The following is a 23,048-nucleotide window of genomic DNA, read 5'->3' on the forward strand; positions in this document are numbered from 1 at the left end:
AATAATCTCAGAGAAAATCTTCATGTGACTATAAAGATTTTAACACTTTGGCTGAATACTGCTTAATAGATGAAAAGTATTTAAAGCAAAATTTTTCTTTGGGAACCTTTCAGTTCTACAAATATTACTGCAAAATCCACAAATGTTTTAATATGAAACTATTTATTTCTATAGAAGAAACACTGAGTTTTTCATATTTTTTTTCGCAAACATGCTATCATAACACTAAAAATTTTAACTAAAATTAGATCATAGAAAAGACCAGATATATTTTTATGGTGGATTACCAGCATTGACTTTTCTATTCTTTAAATGCTTTAAATGTATACTAGTCATTAAAACTATCATGTAGCTTTTTAGAAGTGTGCAATTACCTAGAAAGCAGAAATACAGTAATAAAATCAACAGAGTGCATGTGTGTGGGTGTAAGGTTTAGAATATTTTAATAAAGAAAATCTGTTTTGTTTAAAGTGATTTATAAATAGTTAAACTACTCTAAAATTCCTGCTGTTGACTCACTACTAATCAATTACTAAACTATTACTAATACATTAAAAAGTATTTGAGGTAGTAAAAGTCCCTACATAAGGTATTAGTGATTCATATGAAAAGCTGAGTAAAATTAATACACCTTTAAGTAGATTGTACATTGTCTTAGCTGTCAAGAATTAAAATAAGGTGACAATAGCAGGTGTATCACATTAGAATAATTCCCTGTTTGTTTTTTAAAATTAGGATCAACCAGTCAGAATGCCTAAAATTCACAACTCAGGGAACCACAGATGTTGGTGACGATGTGGAGAGAACACTTTTGCACTGTCAGTGGGAATGCAAACTGGTGCAGCCACTCTGGAAAACAGAATGGAGGTTCCTCAAAAAAATTAAAAATGAAGCTATCCTATGTTCCAGTAATTACACTACTAGGTATTTATCCAAAGGATACCAAAATGCTGATCCAAAGGGGCATGTGCACCCCAATGTTTATAGTAGCGCTATCAACAATAGCCAAAATATGGAAAGAGCCCAAATGTCCATCAACTGATGAATGGAGAAGGATGATGTGGTAAATGTATACAATGGAATATTACTCAGGTATCAAAAAGAATAAAATCTTGACCTCTGAAACGTGGATGGATCCAGAATGTATTACGCTAAGTGAAATAAATCAGTCAGAGAAGGACAAGTATCAAATGATTTCACTCATATGTGGAATTTAAAAAACAAAACAGATGGACATAGGAGAAAGGATGGAAAAATAAGAAAAAAACAGAGAGGAAGGCAAACCGTAAGAGACTCTTAAATACAGAGAACAAATTGAGGGTTGCTGGAGGGGTGTTGAGTGGGGGGATGGGTTAAATGGATGATGGGTACTAAGGAGGGCACTTGTTGAGATGAACACTGGGTGTTCTAGGTAAGTGATGAATCACTAAATTCTACTCCTGAATTACTCCATTATTACACTATATATAAACTAACTTGGATTTAAATAAAATAAAATAAAATAATAAAAATAAAATTAGCGTCAAAATTACACACACCACTGTTTCCTTAGTTTCCCCAAACTTTATCATAAAGTGAGGTTTTGGATCTTTTTTTGTTACCTACTTAATTTCAATTGCCATTAGATTGATTATATAAGTATGGTTTCACTGTTACATTGCATTTCCCAGTAAAGAAGGATGCCTAAGGAACTAGCATCATACCAGCTCTCCCAGGTAACTCGCCTCTTCCAGAGAATCAAGAGACACTTTCTTTGCTAGTGAATTTGTACGAAGCTAAGTTAGTTTTAAAAGTTTGAAAGGCCAAGACATTTTAAAATCAAACGAGTAAAAAATAACTTTATGGTGAATGCAGTGGTTCATTCGGCACATTTAATAAGATCACAAAATAGAACATTAAAACTCCACAGTATAGTGATAAAAAAACCATTTATTTTACACCGTGGGCAAAGCAGATAGCAAATTAATTTTAATGATTGCTTTTAATATCTATGTTCTCCTATCTCTCTGTGCTTCTTGGTGGTTCATAATAGAAACTATAATGAAGTGCATTAATATAAAATACTAATTACTATTTTTCATCTTGTTTAGCATGTTTTGTATCCCTAGCCAAGTTATATTGTTTCACATGCTGCTTATTTGCTCTTTTATTAAGCACTCTAATGAGAAAAATATCTACTAAAATGAATGGGATAAGATGTACTTTTTTTTTTAATCATGAAGAAATAGATAAAATTTGACATGCAGGTCAACTATCTGCATCAGTATGTGTCTCATCTTTTACCTTGCTGTCTCTGGAAGCAGTAGCACCATTCATTGTTCGATATCAAACTGTCCTTGTATGTGTCACAAGAATTGAAGAACGCCTTGGTACACTGTTCATTCTTATCAAGGTAAATGCTTCCGAGCTCTGACTGATCCAGTAGCAGGTCATAGTTTGTATCAAGTCTATTAAACATCCAGCCAAGCGAATCCTTGCAGATCGGCAAGATACTGGTATCAAATCCTAAAGGCAAAGGCAGAAAATGATTAGCGAAATTTGAAAGTCACCATCAGCAGCAAGCAAAGTAAAGGAAAATAATAGTTGGTTCCTGTTAGAGCACCCACTCAACAGTCAGACGTTGAGGCTTTAAATTCATCTTGGGTAATTAATTTCAAAGTAAAATGGGGATAGTAATACCTACCTTCAGGACAGTTGTGAGAAGCATCTAGTACGATTAGGCATTATTCAATGGCACTTATTTTTGTAATTATGTTAGATATATTTACCATTCTTCAAACTGTTTCTTAATAAATAGGTTGTCATTATGAATGTATTATTGAGTAATAATGTCCTATTAATAAAGAAATAAAATTCATCCCCATTCAAAGAAATTTTACAAAAAGTAAAATTTTAACAAAAGTAAAATTTAACACATAATAAGGAAGAATTTCATTAATGCTCCATATCTTTGTGGAACCATGGCGATTTTATAAGTAATACATGTCCAGAGAAAGAATAACCATCATGTGATTTATACAGGTACTCTGTCTTTTGCTTCTCTTAAGGCAATTTTTACAATTGCAAATATGCTGAAATGGGAGATGGCGGGGGGCGCTGGATGGACTCAGGTATAGAGAAATGATGGAAATGGGTTTGCATCCAAGGTACAATCTATCAAAATTTGGGTTTCTCTGGATAAACTTCAGGCCCTGCTAACACTCCATGTCCTAAATAGCACCAGATACAATGTCAGTGTTTTGAAGCATAATTTAAAAATTTACTTTCAATTATTCTTTGTCAGGCTTAAATGATCTTTAACAGATATTTTGGTAACGTGGTTTCTTTTTTATTTGCTCTTTTCCACTCATTATAAGTGAAAGTAAAATAACAACTCAGTTAACTGGCATGAAAAAGAGGATGCATTTGGACTTGTGGAGACTTTCGGAAAGCTGGCTATCCAAAGGGTTTAACCTTCAATAGCAGGGGTTGAAGAGTAGTTTAACCATTTATGAATGAAATTCTCTCTCCACTGCAGTTAATTTTATGTCCTAGTTGTACATAATCTATTTTAATATGTACCTTTAATTTAATTTTTATACTCCAAGGTGTACAGGTAATTGAAAATAAAGACATACACATTTAGGATTTAGTTTTTAAATCCTATTTAGCATTTTTAGGATAAACAGTATTACATTAAATAAGTCCTGATTGGGAGATTTCGGACTTAAGAAATTCTCATTTTAAACACCTTTATGGAATTCATTCTATTCATGTATCAGAACATATTGCGCTTTCTGTCCATGAATCACCATGCTTTCTATCCATGGGTTTCCAAAGGTAAAAGAGGTATTTGTGACTCTTTCATAAAAGCATAAAGAAAAAAATCCAGTCATTTTTTTATTATTTGTATTTTTCTTTGTAAAATTGTTTGTAGAATGAAAACAAATTCTCCCACTCAAACAAACAAACTACAAGTACTCATGAGTTTCTCATTTCCTATTTACTTTTTGGGTCTTAACCTTGGTTCTGCAAATACAGGGTTGAAAATATAGATAAGGCCATTATTATCTTGGAGCTTATTTTTAAAACAGTATGGCTTGAGATACTGGTTGGGACTGTTCCTTACTGCCAGAAATTGTCAAATGCTCAGTGACCACATGAAGACAGGAACCCATAGCATAATATACTAACCACTGCAAAAGTATTCAAAGGAATGAAGTTCTTGGTGTGAGATTTCTGGTATGCCTTTGAGCCACACCCTCTCTCTCATCTCATTTTCTGGTACAATGGAGAAACCCAGTGGTGCAATTCTGCTTTTATGAATAAAAGATATGGAAAGAATACAGAAGAGCTATTACCCTTTGGTGAACAGTAAGAGTTAGTAAAGAGAGATTATCCTCTCCCTTCACCTAGTTATTGAGAATAGAGCACTCAACTGGCTAGTTTCCTAATGCTTAGCATGAAGGTCTCATTGAGAGCCCTAGTAAAGTCCACAAGTGTCTGCAAGGAGAGCTAAATATCTGATTTCCAGGTGAATATATGCTTATCTACCTTGTGACTAGTCCTGGTCAAAGTGGGGAAAGAGCACTGGGGAAAGACAGTGGGTATAACATCTGTGCAGATAAAAGGCAAAGACTATCTGGGACCTAACCAAAGACTGAAGGCTCTCTCTCAGTGTTTGGGATGCAGGGGTAGGTGGGATATAAGAAATTGTCCAGAGAAAGTGAAGAGAAGGCCAGCTGTTAGAGATTCATCATCTCATGAATGCTATGTAGCGACAGGCGGTGAAGAATCAGCAGTGAGAGAACAGAACATTCAATTCTAGTGCACATACTCTGGCCTGTCTTTTTAGTACAATAAAGAATGACTGAAATGTTAGAAGAGAGTGTGACACCATCTGAATTTTGTTTTAAAAGGAAACACTTTCTGCCATGTGAATTATATGGGAGCAAGTGTGGAAATTGGGATGCCAGTAGGAAGTAACTGGAATAGCCCATATGAGAGATTTTTGAGGATTGTTCATATCACATCTTCATAATTGCTTGAGTTCCCTTTGACCAATCATCAACGATTAAGACATAAATTTTACTTTATTTTTGAGTTCAATTTAATTTTTATATTTTTAATTTTAATATCCAGTATAATTAATATATTGTATTGAATTAAGTTCAGGTGTACAATATAGTGAGTCAACAATTCTATACGTTACTCAGTGCTTATCATGATAAGTGTACTCTTAATCCCTTTCAATTATTTCATCCATCCCCCCATACACCTCCCCTCTGGTAACCATTTGTTTGTATTTTATGTTAAAAATCTGTAAAATAATTTTTAAAATTATCTCTGCCCAGATTTTATGATGTACCATGCAAACACCCTTGTTGATTTCAACACCTTATTTCTTCTTAGTTTTTCAATAACAATGAAACAAAAGTAGCCCTAACCTTTCAATAATTTTTGAAGCTCTATTTTGAGAACTTATTATACAGCACAGACATTCACATAATATAACATTTCTGAAAATGTAACATGTACAGATATTTAATAAATTTTAAACACAAGAGTTTACTCTTTATGCTACAAAGAAATGAAATTCTTACATAGTACATGTTTATTGAATGATCAATTTGGTGATGTGCAATAATGTTTTAGATAAAAAATGTCAAGGTATCTGATTTGTATTCAGGTCACTGGCCTGTGCCCTGGCATTACCTTGCATGGTTAAATTACTATATCTAGACTTTAATGCCCATATCTACATAATGTGGGGATTTTTCAAACATGATCTCTGTTAATTTGAAGATAAAAAATACAGTGAGTTTATATCATTTGAATAATATATTTATACAAAAATTGTGTTATAAGGTTAATCAGAATCATAAGTAACAGAAAAGGAGTAGACAAAATTATTTTAATATTCTAAATTAAATATATACTTTCAATATAATTCCATTCAGTTGATGCTACAAATATAAAATGAAATTAAATTGAAAAAATTGTTTTCTGACTTATCTTGAACTTTTGGAACAATACAAAAGTTGAGAGTTCTTGGATAACATAGTCACTATATATAACATAGTACAAATATTATACATATACGTGTTATATGCATTATTTTTACTATGTATATATGTAATATTCTTGATATATGCTTCAATATCATTGTAACATGAAAAAAGTTGCTAGATTTAGACAGAGAGCTGATTTCTGTCACAGTAAAACTTACAGCTTTTGCCCAATTTCTGAAGTCTATTTTGTCTTACATAAATATAGTCATTTCAACTTTTTTATAACTAGAATTTCTATTATTATACTTTTAACTAATTTATACTTTTATACTAAAAGTGTCTTAGAGAGAGCACAACACTGAGTCTCACATTTTGTCCAAGTCTGAAAATCTCTGCCTATTGATTAAAGGGTTTAGACCACATACATTTAATATTATTTCAATATGGTTGTTTTTAAAACTTCATGTTAGTATTATTTTATTTTTCCTCTTTATTAATTGTTCTTTCTGTTTCTCTTTTATTTTTTTGATTAAATATGCTTTTTTATATTTTTAATATTCTTATTTAATCTCCACTATTAGTTTATGTGGTAGGCAAAATAATAACCCCTCAAAGATGTCCACACTCTAATCCCTAGACCCCTGTGATATTACATTGCTAAAAGGACTTAAGTTTGCAGATGGAATTAAATTGGCTAATCAGTTGACTTTAAAATTGGGAGATAATTGTGGATTATCTGGGTAAACCCGATATAATTACATAAATCCTTTAGAATGAAACCATAAAGTGAAACCATAAGCTTTTCATAGCTAATAGAAATGAGACAGAGAAAAAATGGCTTTGAATATGGAAGAAGGAGACCATAAGTCTAGGAAAGTGAGTAGTGTCTACATCTGGGAAAAGCCAACAAGGACTGGAATACTCCTATAACTTCAAGAAAATAAATTTTGACAACAACCCTACTGATTAAAGAAATGGATCCTCTCCTAGAGCCCTTCATACACCTTGATTTAACATGGGGAGACCTGTGTTGGATCTCTGACTTACAGGGCTATAAAATAATAAATTTGTGTTGCTTAAGCTACTAATTTTTATGGTAATCTGTTACATTCATAATAGAAAACTAATGTAGTTTATGAAATATATTTGCTTTTTGATGGTTGTCAGCTGAGGATGTCCTCAGCTTTACAGTATATATCATTAGCTTAATCACAATCTTCCTTCAAATAATACTGTACCACCTCACATACGTGGTAAGAAATTTGCCAGGGTATACTTAAATCCTTTACCTTTTCTCACATTATTTTGCTATGAGGGTTACCCATTTTAATTCTATATATGTTGCAAATTTCACAGTACATTGTTATGATGTTTGCTCTGAACAATGTATTAGCTTTTCCAAGTGATTAAAAAATGTGAAAAAAAATCCTTTATATTAAAGGAATTTTTTTTTCTCCGTGTAAACACTTCTGACACCAAATATGGGTTTTCCACACAAGGCAATTCTCTAATACTCTGTGGACACCAACTGGGTGTCCTACAATTTAATTCAATTCTGACATTATCCACTCAGTTAGTACAGATCCAGCAGGTTAAGGGCTCAGTCCCACCGAATGCACCCTTACTTCAGATACCAATATCATGTAGTGGGTTCCCAGCTATTCACACTTCTCTCAACTTGACCACAGATTAGTGGGTTCCCATGACCCCTTCCTCAGGTTCCATAATTCGTTATGACAACTCACAGATCTTAGGGAAACAGTTTATGTTTGCCAGTTTATTGTAAAGGAAATTACAAAGAATAGAAATAAATACCCAGATGAAGAGATACATAGGGTGAGATATGGAAGGGTCCCAAATGCAGGAACTTCTTGTTCCTATGGAGTTGGGGTGGACCACTCTGTCAGCACATGGATGCATTCACCAACTCAGAAGCCCTCTGAACACGAACCCCTTAACTTAGGGATTTTTACAGAAGCTTCATCTAGTAGGCATGATGGATTATTAACTCAATAGTCAGCCTCTCTCCCCTCTCCAGAGGATGGAGGGTAGGGCTGACAGTGCCAGACTTCTAATCACAGTTTGGTCTTTATAGTAACCAGCCATCATCCTGAAGCTATCCAGGAGCCCGCCGAGAGTCACCTCATTAGAACAAAAGATGTTCATATCACCCAGGATATTCCAAGGGATTTAGGTGCTCTATGTAAGATGCTCCTAATATCCTCATTACTCAGGAAGTTACAAGAGTTTAGAAGTTCTATGTCAGGAACCAGGGGCAGAGACCAAATACAGATTTCTTATTTTGTCAAACATATTTCCCCCCATGTTAAGCATTTCTGGCTTTCTACATTCTTAAATATAGATTCAAATTTCTGTGCTGTATAATTACCTTTTGTGTCAATAAACTCATTTAATATTTCTTGAAATTTCTCAGCTTTTGATTATTGAAAAGTTTTTTTTTTCTTTTTCTGGCTTTTTTTTTTTTTTTTGGCTTAATTTTTGAAGAAACATTTTTGTCAGAGACTTTCTTTCTTTTAACAGCTTAAAAATGTTCCACTGTATTGTGAATAGTGTTGAGGGGAAGCTAGCTGACATGCTGAACTTTGCTCCTCTGAACAAATTTTTTCCTTTCTTCCCCTCCCCCCCACCTCTGGTTGCTTTTAATATTTGCTTTTCAATACTGCCTTTTAGCAATTTACTTATGGTACACTTTGGTTTTTTTTTAATTTTTTAAAATGTTTTTATTTATTTTTGAAGCAGAGAGAGACAGAACATGAGCAGGGGAGGGCAAGAGAGAGGGAGACACAGAATCCGAGGCAGGCTCCAGGCTCTGAGCTGTCAGCACAGAGCCCAACTTGGGGCTCAAACCCACAGACTGTGAGATCATGACCTGAGCCGAAGTTGGACACCCAATCAACTGAGCCACCCAGGCGCCCCTTCTTATGGTACACTTTGGTTTGGTTTTCTTTGTTTCTGTTGCTTAATGTTTATGGTATTTCTTGCATGTGTGGGTTTATTATATTAGTAAAATCCAGAAAGTTTTTAACCATTATTTATTCATATAATTTTCTGAGGCTCTACACTTTTAGTATTCTTTTGAGACTTCAGTTACTCGTATATTAATCCCCTCTACATTGTCCCATGGTTCACTAAGACACAGAATTTTTTTTTCAGTTTCTGTTTTCTTCAATGTGCTTTAATTTAGATAGTTTCTATCATATACCTTCAGGTTCATTTTTCCCTCCCTGCTCAGTTCAATGTCTTTGTATTCTCACTCAGGATGTTTTCATTTCATTTATTGTGTGTTTCATCTTTAGACATCCTATTTGGGTGTTTTGTTCACATATCCTTTTTTTGTAATTGATGTTCCTATTTACCTTTATGCTACTTTGCGTATCAATAATGTTTATGGTTATTTTATAATCTTTATATATTAATCTCATCATCGTTGTAATTTCTGAGTATATTTTCAAGATTATGATTTCTCCATATTATGGACCATATTTTTGCACTTCTTTGCATCCTTGATAAATTTTAATTTGATCTGAACCTTATGAATTTTAAATTATTGGTTGGCGGATTTTGTAATATTTCTCTACAATGTTATATTTTGTTCCAGCATGAAATTAAATAACCTGTGCATCAACTTGATTCTTTTAAGGATAGCTTTTAAGCTTTGTATGGCAGGCACAGAACAGAGCTTTATTCTGGGATTAATTTAGCCCGCCAACAATGTGTATCCCATTCACTATATGGATATACAATAATTTAACCATTCACCACTTGAAGGGCATTTAGGTAGTCACCAGTTTTGTAATTATACAGTTGTTGTAAATATCCACATATATGTTTTATGTGATCATATGTTATAATTTCTCTAAGATAAATATCTTAGATTTTTCTTCAATCTAGGATATCTTCAATATCCTAAATTTCTTCAAGATAAATATCCTGAAATGAGATTTCTGGGTTATATGGTAAGTTATGTTTCATTTTATAAAACTGTTTTTCAAAGAGTCTGTACCATTTTGAGTTCCTATTAGCCAGTTATTAGAGGTTCAACTGCTTCCATACTCACCAGCACTTCTTGGTAATGTTATTTATTTATTTATTACCACTTTAATAAGCGTATAAGAGTATACTGTGATTGAATTCAGCATTTCCCTAATACTGACTGATGTCAATATTTTCATATGTTAATTTACATCACAAATCTGCTTTGTGCAAGTGTACAGATCTTTACCCACTTTTCAGGTAAGGTGTTTGACAATTATTGAGATTAGTATTATTTATATATATTTTTTGGATTCAAGACCTTTATTAGGTATGTATTTGGCAATATTTTCTCTCAGTGTGTGTCTTGTCTTTTCATTTTAAAGCAGTATTTTTTTAAAAACTATATATATAGATAGATCTATATAGATCTATATCTATCTATCTATCTATCTATATATATATATATAGAAGAAGTTTGATTTATCATTTGTTCCTTTTATGTGTCATATCTAAGAAATGTCTGCTAACCAAAGGTTAGATATATTTATTCTTATATTTTCCTTTATAAGTTTTATGACCTTAGGCTTTCCACCAAGGCAAACTGATTTTTAGTTCAGGTAAATGATGCTTTGGGGTTTTCTTTTGTCTACTCCTCCATCTGGACAAAAATAAATGCTGAGGCCATCTTTATCCCACTTCTGGGAGAATTTCCCACTACAGTCGAATTTCAACCAAGAGTAAAGTCAGTGTTTTTAATTTCTTTGTATGTTCCCTTGTGCTTTGCATACACTGGCGAGTCATGTGTTGACACATTATAGGACACAGGGCACAGGTGCAATGCTGAGCTCAGTGATTACAGGGACATGCTGCTCATGACAGTTTCTTCGAAGGGGATGACTGAAGTAGATACTATACCCCGGTCTCCCTGCTTGGTTCACCCAGATTCTCTCTCTATTACAGAACTCAGGAGAAAGTACACAGGCCGGTCACTGTGCCCTCCGGCTGCTGCTTGTCCCATTTTTAATCTAGTCATCACCAAGACTATTATTCTGGAAGCTGCGCATTCTCAATGTGAAAACCACAAGCAAATGGGCATTTCCCACTAATCCAGTATATCCACCTTCCTCCCAGGTTCCCACCGATCAAGACCTTGAGAACTGGAATCAAGTATAGTCAGTCAAAATCAATCCAAAAAATCCCAAGTTTTTGAAGAAAATCATGCAACATTAGTATATGTATGAGTTACTATGTGGTCCCATCTTTTTATAGTTAACTTTAAAACTAGTATAAACGTAACACTGCATATCTAAAAATTACTCATAAAGAGACTTAAATTATTATGAACCTTTTCCTTTTTCACATTTTAGAATGTTAGAACACATCTTAATTGTTAGGTGGTAACACTAAATGACACAGCAGAATACTAAATGAACGGAAAGTAAATAAAGTGAATTTTACAAAGCATGTCATATGCCTACTTTCAGTATTTCAGTAAGAATGCCACATTCTTCATTTTTCTCTTCACTATTATAATTGCATCTATGTTGTGCCTGAATTACAATATGACCCTCTAAGTTTGGCAATGAGGACATTATGTGTATGTGTATGTGTAGAGGATCTATATATGAAATGCTCTCCAATAGTCATCATATATGATCAAATCTGATAGTTTATCAATGCAAGATGAGAGAGAAAAAATAACTAAGGGGAAATCTACATTTATCATTTGAAATATGATAATAGGGATTTTATACAATGGAATACTCAAAACTAACTTTCAGAGTCTGAATATTGCTTAAAATTATCTTCTTGCAAATTTGGAAATAATATGCAGTTGTGTAAAAATTACGAGTGGATTCACTCTTGTTGGGTGAACTTAAGGACTTTGACATCCCTTGACATTATTAAAGTTGTTTCTTGAATAATTTTAATGTTTTTATTTTTGAAGGAGAGAGAGACAGAGCATGACGGGGAGGAGCAGAGAGAGAGGGACACACAGAATTTGAAGCAGGATCCAGGCTCTAAGCTGTCAGCACAGAGCCTGATGCGGGGCTCGAACTCATAGACTGAGATCATGACCTGAGCTGAAGTTGGACGCTTAACCCACTGAGCCACCCAGGCACCCCTCTTGAATAACTGTTTTTACAAAGTTCTCCTCTCTTGAATATTAATATTTTCATGAAATGTTATGGTAGGTATCTAAATAGAGGTAACACAGAGCTCAATATTATAATTAATGTGAGGTTTGGGATATACATATTTTTAGTGGTGTTAAAAATAATAAATATATGGGTGAAATCAATGTGGAAAGAGTAGTATGTGCAAACAATTAAGTTAAAAAGCATAAAATTATAGGGCACCTGGGTAGCTCAGTCGGTTAAGCGGCCGACTTCAGCTCAGGTCATGATCTCGCAGTCCGTGAGTTCAAGCCCCGCATCGGGCTCTGTGCTGACAGCTCAGAGCCTGGAGCCTGTTTCAGATTCTGTGTCCCTCTCTCTGACCCTCCCCCGTTCATGCTCTGTCTCTGTCTCTCTCTGTCTCAAAAATAAAAAAACATTAAATTTTTTTTTAAAAAGCATAAAATCACCATGTTTATACATTGACAAGGATGGAAACCTATATTTAGAATGACTGAGATTGACTCATTTACTCTGTTCCCCCCTCCCTCAGTTTTATCGAGATACATACAATTTTCTTAAAACATTGTATTAGTCTAAGTGATACAACATAGTGATTTTATATATGCATTGTATAGATTATATCAATATAAATTATATATTACAAAATGGTTACCAGAGTAAGTTTAGTTAACAGCCATCACCTCACATCATTATATTTTTTCTTACGATAAGAACTTTAAGATCTACTCTCTTAGCAACTTATGAATATACAATAAAGAATTGTTAACTAGAGTCACCATGCTCTACATTACATCCCAGATCGTGTTTATCTTATAACTTGAGCTTTTTATTTTTTGACCATTTTTACTCATTTTTACATGTCCCACCCCTACCCCAGACCACACCCCCTGCCAATCCCTCACCTTTGGGAAACACCAATCTGTTCTTTGTAGCTATAAGTTTGTGGATTTTTGTTTGTTTTGTTTTGTTGCTGTTATCATTGTGTTTATTTTTTAATTTTTAGATTCAACATATAAGTGAGATCATAAGGCATTTGTCTTCCTCTGTCTTACTTTACTGATGGTTGAAATATTTCAAATAAATTTAAAGCCTTTGTAATTTATCTATATTATAAAACTGTCATTATCTTAAAATACTTTTAACATTTAAAGTAACATTTTTATCATGTTATGAGACTTTATCAAAGATTACTTAAAAATGGTGATAATTTATTTTGTAGTGTTATTCAATTAATTAATTTTTGGAATTTAGATTATTTTAAGCAGTCACTGACAGGATTTCAGGATTTGGAGCTACTTTGCATTGTGTTGAAAATAAATCACAGTGGACCTTGTAGAAGAAGACAAAGCTTGATTCTTAAGACATTTTACAACATACTCTCCTATTTATTTATTCATTTTTTTTCAGTCGTCTTCATTTGTTATTCCTTTACCTATCTCTTAAATATTGCTCTTCTTAACATTCATTCTCAGATGATTTTTTTTTTAATTTAGTCCACACTAGTCATCTTGAGGTAATCATTCACTTATATTGTTTAACCAACATCATTCATAGTTCACTATCTGTATGACCAGTCTATCTACCTTTTTTGAGCATGATACTACATACATATAAGCACAGGTTCACATACATTATATTTTAACTAGTATATTGATTATATAATGCACATACACACATATCTTAGACAAGGAGTATTCATAAGATATAATCTGAATTCACTTTTATTTTTTTCTCTGATTCTTTGTAAATATACATTCATTGTGGAAGTTTTCTCTTTGAGAAAACTCTTTGGGAAAACTCAGGTGGTCCCATGATTTCTTCATCTCAGCTTCAGGTAAAAAAAAAAATTGCATTGTCATTCTAAAGTTGCCATTTAATAATTACCATATTAAAAGACTGCAACACATGTGGGTTCATTGGTATTTCAAAATGTCTAATTTCATATAATGATCACAACTCTAAACTGATTCTTCCTTTCCCTAGCTGGGGATTTTGCAAATGCAAACTCAAGTAAGGGAGTATGATGTTTCCTTAATTCTCCATTTTTCTTCCACCTCTCCTTTCCCATCTCTTTTATGATTACCTCCAGTTTGGGCATAAGTGGATGAAGGATACATAAGTGTAGGCAGAGAGGTTCTTACAAGACATGAATAGACACTTTTCCAAAAAAGACATCCAGATGGCTAACAGGCACATAAAAAAATGCTCAACATTACTCATCATCAGGGAAATAAAAAATTAAAGCCACAATGAGACACTACCTCACACCTGTCAGAGTGGCTAACATTAACAACTCAGGCAACAATGGATGTTGGCGAGGATGCAAAGAAAGAGGATCTCTTTTGCACTGCTAGTGGGAATGCAAACTGGTGCAGCCACTCTGGAAAACAGTATAGAGCTTCCTTAAAAAGTTAAAAATAGGGGGTTCCGGAAGATGGCGGCGTAGGAGGACGCGGGGCTCACAGCGCGTCCTGCCGATCACTTAGATTCCACCTACACCTGCCTAAAGAACCCAGAAAACCGCCAGAGGATTAGCAGAAGGGAGTCTCCGGAGTCAAGCGCAGACTAGAGGCCCACGGAAGAGGGTAGGAAGGGCGGCGAGGCGGTGCGCGCTCCACGGACTGGCGGGAGGGAGCCAGGGCGGAGGGGCGGCTCGCCGGCCAAGCAGAGCCCCCGAGTCTGGCTGGCAAAAGCGGAGGGGCCGGACGGACTGTGTTCCGACAGCAAGCGCGACTTAGCGTCTGGGAGGTCATAAGTGAACAGCTCTGCTCGGAAAGCGGGAAGGCTGGAGGACAAAGGGAGGGAGAGCTGCTGAGCCCCCGGACGGCAGAGCTCAGCTTGGCGGGGAACAAAGGCGCCAGCGCCATCTCCCCCGCCCATCCCCCAGCCAAAATCCCAAAGGGAACCAGTTCCTGCCGGGGAACTTGCTCGCTCCTCGCAAACACCCAACTCTGTGCTTCTGCGGAGCCAAACCTCCGGCAGCGGATCTGACTCCCTCCCGCTGCCACAGGGCTCCTCCTGAAGTGGATCACCTAAGGAGAAGCGAGCTAAGCCTGCCCCTCCAACCCCCGTGCACCTTGCCTACCCACCCCAGCTAATACGCCAGATCCCCAGCAACACAAGCCTGGCAGTGTGCAAGTAGCCCAGACGGGACACACCACCCCACAGTGAATCCTGCCCCTAGGAGAGGGGAAGAGAAGGCACACACCAGTCTGACTGTGGCCCCAGCAGTGGGCTGGGGGCAGACATCGGGTCGGACTGCGGCCCCGCCCACTAACTCCAGTTATACACCACAGCACAGGGGAAGTGCACTGCAGGTCCTCACCACGCCAGGGACTCTCCAAAATGACCAAACGGAAGAATTCCCCTCAGAAGAATCTCCAGGAAATAACAACAGCTAATGAACTGATCAAAAAGGATTTAAATAATATAACAGAAAGTGAATTTAGAATAATAGTCATAAAATTAATCGCTGGGCTTGAAAACAGTATAGAGGACAGCAGAGAATCTCTTGCCACAAAGATCGAGGGACTAAGGAACAGTCACGAGGAGTTGAAAAACGCTTTAAACGAATTGCAAAACAAAATGGAATCCACGATGGCTCGGCTTGAAGAGGCAGAGGAGAGAATAGGTGAACTAGAAGATAAAGTTATGGAGAAACAGGAAGCTGAAAGAAAGAGAGATAAAAAAATCCAGGAGTATGAGGGGAAAATTAGAGAACTAAGTGATACACTAAAAAAAAATAATATACGCATAATTGGTATCCCAGAGGAGGAAGAGAGAGGGAAGGGTGCTGAAGGGGTACTTGAACAAATTATAGCTGAGAACTTCCCTGAACTGGGGAAGGAAAAAGGCATTGAAATCCAAGAGGCACAGAGAACTCCCTTCAGACGTAACTTGAATCGATCTTCTGCACGACATATCATAGTGAAACTGGCAAAATACAAGGATAAAGAGAAAATTCTGAAAGCAGCAAGGGATAAACGTGCCCTCACATATAAAGGGAGACCTATAAGACTCGTGACTGATCTCTCCTTTGAAACTTGGCAGGCCAGAAAGGCTTGGCACGATATCTACAGTGTGCTAAACAGAAAAAATATGCAGCCGAGAATCCTTTATCCAGCAAGTATGTCATTTAGAATAGAAGGAGAGATAAAGGTCTTCCCAAACAAACAAAAACTGAAGGAATTTGTCACCACGAAACCAGCCCTACAAGAGATCCTAAGGGGGATCCTGTGAGACAAAGTACCAGAGACATCACTACAAGCATAAAACATACAGACATCACAATGACTCTAAACCCATATCTTTCTATAATAACACTGAATGTAAATGGATTAAATGCGCCAACTAAAAGACATAGGGTATCAGAATGGATAAAAAAACAAGACCCATCTATTTGCTGTCTACAAGAGACTCATTTTAGATCTGAGGACACCTTTAGATTGAGAGTGAGGGGATGGAGAACTATCTATCATGCTCCTGGAAGCCAAAAGAAAGCTGGAGTAGCCATACTTATATCAGACAAACTAGACTTTAAATTAAAGGCTGTAACAAGAGATGAAGAAGGGCATTATATAATAATCACAGGGTCTATCCACCAGGAAGAGCTAACTATTATAAATGTCTATGCGCCAAATACCCGAGCCCCCAGATATATAAAACAATTACTCATAAACATAAGCAACCTTATTGATAAGAATGTGGTCATTGCAGGGGACTTTAACACCCCACTTACAGAAATGGATAGATCATCTAGACACACGGTCAATAAAGAAACAAGGGCCCTGAATGATACATTGGATCAGATGGACTTGACAGATATATTTAGAACTCTGCATCCCAAAGCAACAGAATATACTTTCTTCTCGAGTGCACATGGAACATTCTCCAAGATAGATCATATACTGGGTCACAAAACAGCCCTTCATAAGTTTACAAGAATTGAAATTATACCATGCATACTTTCAGACCACAATGCTATGAAGCTTGAAATCAACCACAGGAAAAAGTCTGGAAAACCTCCAAAAGCATGGAGGTTAAAGAACACCCTACTAACGAATGAGTGGGTCAACCAGGCAATTAGAGAAGAAATTAAAACATATATGGAAACAAACGAAAATGAAAATACAACAATCCAAACGCTTTGGGATGCAGCGAAGGCAGTCCTGAGAGGAAAATACATTGCAATCCAGGCCTATCTCAAGAAACAAGAAAAATCCCAAATACAAAATCTAACAGCACACCTAAAGGAAATAGAAGCAGAACAGCAAAGGCAGCCTAAACCCAGCAGAAGAAGAGAAATAATAAAGATCAGAGCAGAAATAAACAATATAGAATCTAAAAAAACTGTAGAGCAGATCAACGAAACCAAGAGTTGGTTTTTTGAAAAAATAAACAAAATTGACAAACCTCTAGCCAGGCTTCTCAAAAAGAAAAGGGAGATGACCCAAATAGATAAAATCATGAATGAAAATGGAATGATTACAACCAATCCCTCAGAGATACAAACAATTATCAGGGAATACCATGAAAAATTATATGCCAGCAAATTGGACAACCTGGAAGAAATGGACAAATTTCTAAACACCCACACTCTTCCAAAACTCAATCAGGAGGAAATAGAAAGCTTGAACAGACCCATAACCAGCGAAGAAATTGAATCGGTTATCAAAAATCTCCCAACAAATAAGAGTCCAGGACCAGATGGCTTCCCAGGGGAGTTCTACCAGACATTTAAAGCAGAGATAATACCTATCCTTCTCAAGCTATTCCAAGAAATAGAAAGGGAAGGAAAACTTCCAGACTCATTCTATGAAGCCAGTATTACTTTGATTCCTAAACCAGACAGAGACCCAGTAAAAAAAGAGAACTACAGGCCAATATCCCTGATGAATATGGATGCAAAAATTCTTAATAAGATACTAGCAAATCGAATTCAACAGCATATAAAAAGAATTATTCACCATGATCAAGTGGGATTCATTCCTGGGATGCAGGGCTGGTTCAACATTCGCAAATCGATCAACGTGATACATCACATTAACAAAAAAAAAGAGAAGAACCATATGATCCTGTCAATCGATGCAGAAAAGGCCTTTGACAAAATCCAGCACCCTTTCTTAATAAAAACCCTTGAGAAAGTCGGGATAGAAGGAACATACTTAAAGATCATAAAGGCCATTTATGAAAAGCCCACAGCTAACATCATCCTCAACGGGGAAAAACTGAGAGCTTTTTCCCTGAGATCAGGAACACGACAGGGATGCCCACTGTCACCGCTGCTGTTTAATATAGTGCTGGAAGTTCTAGCATCAGCAATCAGACAACAAAAGGAAATCAAAGGCATCAAAATTGGCAAAGATGAAGTCAAGCTTTCGCTTTTTGCAGATGACATGATATTATACATGGAAAATCCGATAGACTCCACCAAAAGTCTGCTAGAACTGATACATGAATTCAGCAAAGTTGCAGGATATAAAATCAATGTGCAGAAATCAGTTGCATTCTTATACACTAACAATGAAGCAACAGAAAGACAAATGAAGAAACTGATCCCATTCACAATTGCACCAAGAAGCATAAAATACCTAGGAATAAATCTAACCAAAGATGTAAAAGATCTGTATGCTGAAAACTGTAGAAAGCTTATGCAGGTAATTGAAGAAGATATAAAGAAATGGAAAGACATTCCCTGCTCATGGATTGGAAATATAAATATTGTCAAAATGTCAATACTACCCAAAGCTATCTACACATTCAATGCAATCCCAATCAAAATTGCACCAGCATTCTTCTCGAAACTAGAACAAGCAATCCTAAAATTCATATGGAACCACAAAAGGCCCCGAATAGCCAAAGTAATTTTGAAGAAGAAGACCAAAGCAGGAGGCATCACAATCCCAGACTTTAGCCTCTACTACAAAGCTGTCATCATCAAGACAGCATGGTATTGGCATAAAAACAGACACATAGACCAATGGAATAGAATAGAAACCCCAGAACTAGACCCACAAACGTATGGCCAACTCATCTTTGACAAAGCAGGAAAGAACATCCAATGGAAAAAAGACAGTCTCTTTAACAAATGGTGCTGGGAGAACTGGACAGCAACATGCAGAAGGTTGAAACTAGACCACTTTCTCACACCATTCACAAAAATAAACTCAAAATGGATAAAGGACCTGAATGTGAGACAGGAAACCATCAAAACCTTAGAGGAGAAAGCAGGAAAAGACCTCTCTGACCTCAGCCGTAGCAATCTCTTACTCGGCACATCCCCAAAGGCAAGGGAATTAAAAGCAAAAGTGAATTACTGGGACCTTATGAAGATACAAAGCTTCTGCACAGCAAAGGAAACAACCAACAAAACGAAAAGGCAACCAACGGAATGGGAAAAGATATTTGCAAATGACACATCGGACAAAGGGCTAGTATCCAAAATCTATAAAGAGCTCATCAAACTCCACACCCGAAAAACAAATAACCCAGTGAAGAAATGGGCAGAAAACATGAATAGACACTTCTCTAAAGAAGACATCCGGATGGCCAACAGGCACATGAAAAGATGTTCAACGTCGCTCCTTATCAGGGAAATACAAATCAAAACCACATTCAGATGCCACCTCACGCCAGTCAGAGTGGCCAAAATGAAGAAATCAGGAGACTATAGATGCTGGAGAGGATGTGGAGAAACAGGAACCCTCTTGCACTGTTGGTGGGAATGCAAATTGGTGCAGCCGCTCTGGAAAGCAGTGTGGAGGTTCCTCAGAAAATTAAAAATAGACCTACCCTATGACCCAGCAATAGCACTGCTAGGAATTTATCCAAGGGATACAGGAGTACTGATGCATAGGGGCACCTGTACCCCAATGTTTATAGCGGCACTCTCAACAATAGCCAAATTATGGAAAGAGCCTAAATGTCCATCAACTGATGAATGGATAAAGAAATTGTGGTTTATATACACAATGGAATACTACGTGGCAATGAGAAAAAATGAAATATGGCCTTTTGTAGCAACATGGATGGAACTGGAGAGTGTGATGCTAAGTGAAATAAGCCATACAGAGAAAGACAGATACCATATGGTTTCACTCTTATGTGGATCCTGAGAAACATAACAGAAACCCATGGGGGAGGGGAAGGAAAAAAAAAAAAAAAGAGGTTAGAGTGGGAGAGAGCCAAAGCATTAGAGACTGTTAAAAACTGAGAACAAACTGAGGGTTGATGGGGGGTGGGAGGGAGGGCAGGGTGGGAGGGAGGGCAGGGTGGGTGATGGGTATTGAGGAGGGCACCTTTTGGGATGAGCACTGGGTGTTGTATGGAAACCAATTTGACAGTAAATTTCATATATTAAAAAATAAAAAAAAATAAAAATAAAAAAAAATAATAAAAAAAAAAAAAGAATGAAATCTTGCCATATGCAGCTCCATGGATGGAACTAGAGGGTATTATACTAAGCGAAATTAGTCAGTCAGAGAAAGGCAAATATCATATGACTTCACTCACACGAAACAGATGAACATAAAGGAAAAGAAGCAAAAATAATATAAAAACAAGGAGGGGGACAAAACATAGAGACTCTTAAATACAGAGAACAAACTGAAGGTTGTTGGAAGGGTTGTGGGAGAGGGGATGGCCTAAATGGGTAAGGAGGCTAAAGTAAGACACCTGATGGGATGAGCACTAGGTGTTACACATAGGGGATGAATCACTGGAATCTACTTCTAAAATCATTATTGCACTATATGCTAACTAACTAAATTAAAAAAAAAATTAAAAAAGTAATAAAATCATGCAGTAAAAAATCCCAAAACTGATGACTAGCTTAGGAAGGCATTATGCTGTATAGGCTTATTAGTTTTTTGAATCTATTTTTCTTCTAGATCCTTTCTTAGATTTTCCAGGGTTTCCCAATGTGAATATCCAACTCTATTTCTTGTGATATGTGATATTTTCCTCTGGCTGCCCCCCTAGCGATTAGTCCCTGGATCTCTCTGGTGATCCATTTTTCTCTCAGCATTTACTCAGTGTTCAAAACATCTCTCATGGGCAGAATTTACATTGTTTCTCACTCATATGGCTCAAATATTGTCCACAGTAAATATCTTTGCATCTCCTTTCCACAAATAAAATTTCAAAGCAGCAGTAACTTTCCTTTGCTTTGACATCAAACACGTTAGCAGCTCATGACTGTTTCCTGCTTGCATACTTTCCTGGTGACATTCAGACCATTATCCACTTGTCTGGAAACACATTTAAAACAGTGGTTCTGTTTAAATCTCTTTCTCAACTTGAAATAAAAGGAAGCACTCTCATTTTCTTAGACGAGCGGTGAAATCATAGTATAACACTTTCCAAAGAAACCTATTTATAATGTTGCTTCCTTCTTTGCTGTGTTTACTCTTTTAGATCCTTCTTTGGATCAATGTCTGAAGGCCTATTGACTTACAACTATACAATCCCCTTATAATAATACCGAGATTAGTGTTTGTTTGAATAACCAGGGGTGTGGAATCCTAGAAGGGCTATAGAATTCATCCTACCACAACGCCTCTAAAGGCAGAATCTCCTAGCAGAAATACAAGAGAAGCGAAGGTATGAATAATCTGGGTTCTGGAGGTGAGGGGTATTACAGGTGTAAGAAATAGCCAGCCAAAAATATCTAAGGTCAGGCCGTGCCTGATGCCACTGTAGAAGAGAAAGAACCAATTTTACTGGAGTTGAGTGAATGAGGAGAGAGCTGTAAGAAATAAAGTCAGAGAATTAATGGTCTGTTCACTCACATGAGTCACAATAAAGGCTTTGTTTTTACTGGGAGATCTTCCCATCTCTGTCTCTATTTTTTTTTTTTTTTTTTTCCCTCAAGGATGGCTCTGAGGTGATAGGCTTAACCTACTGAAGTAATGAACTTAACATTTACTGAGTTGATAAAGACACAAAAACAGATTTGTATGGGGCATCTAAATTGGACGTTGGCAATGTTAATATTGAAATGCTTGTCAAACTTTCAGAGAAGATTTTAATGGGAAGTTGAATATATGATTCCGGGTATCAAGGCTAGAAATGTGATTTTGGGAATCATCTGTATACATTTTATATTTGAACAAGATACTAAGCAAAACCATAACAATAATTAGTATAGCTAGAAGAAAAAAATAATAAGTCTAGAGGACTGCCAATATTTAGTTATCAAATAGATGATGAATGATCAGAAAAAGACATTCAGAGGAGTGGCTCATGAAATAAATGTGATATTTTTATTCACTGTTATATCCTAAATGCCTGGGTCAATGTTTGGCAAACAGTATGTACTCAAAAAGATCCCATAAGTGATGATTAAATGAATTAAGTGGTAAGTACATATCAGATACTATACAGGCAGTATATACACATATATAAAGGAGACAAAATATGGAACAGATACAAATATACACTTAAAAATCAACATAAAACAGCTGAGTCCTAGAGTAGGTGCTATATAAGAGCATAGAAAATAGTAAGAAGTGCCAGCAAGGTAAAACAAAAGGATTTAACACCTGAGGTGAGATTAGAGAATCAAAAAAGAATTAATTCAATAACAGTACTTTGTGGTTGGAGGGAAATTAGATGCAGGAAAAAAAATGTAAAGGTGAGTAATTTTCTGCTGGTTTCATAGAAAAGTTTTATTACTAAACAAACAAACAAACAAACAAAAAACCAACCAAACAAACAAACAAACAAAAAAACCTGGAAGACTAGTCAGTGAATTTATCATCTTCTTAGAGAACATTAAAATGTTGGACAATAAAAAATAAGTTTGTTTTGAGGTAGTGAATCCATTTAAGGAAATGTAGCTCAAAACAGTACAAATGGTTCATTAATAGCTCAAGAAAGGAGTCTAGGAAAGGAAACACTGAGAAAAACTCACTCAAAAACT

At 36.0% G+C, this 23,048-nt stretch overlaps 1 protein-coding gene across 3 annotated transcripts in view; it reads right to left on the bottom strand.

Annotated features, from left to right (window-relative positions):
* Nucleotides 1–23,048, bottom strand: part of SPOCK3 (SPARC (osteonectin), cwcv and kazal like domains proteoglycan 3) — a 493,980-nt gene that overhangs the window by 10,738 nt on the left and 460,194 nt on the right. For all 3 annotated transcript variants that reach the window (XM_078445631.2, XM_078445629.2, XM_078445630.2), the window contains exon 8: nucleotides 2,284–2,505. In XM_078445631.2, the coding sequence (XP_078301757.2) occupies nucleotides 2,284–2,505 (222 nt within the window). The remainder of the gene's footprint in view (nucleotides 1–2,283; nucleotides 2,506–23,048) is intronic.

This window comes from Panthera onca, chromosome B1 (genome assembly GCF_046562875.1).
Source record: "Panthera onca isolate mPanOnc1 chromosome B1, mPanOnc1 haplotype 2, whole genome shotgun sequence".
Lineage (NCBI taxonomy): Eukaryota > Metazoa > Chordata > Mammalia > Carnivora > Felidae > Panthera > Panthera onca.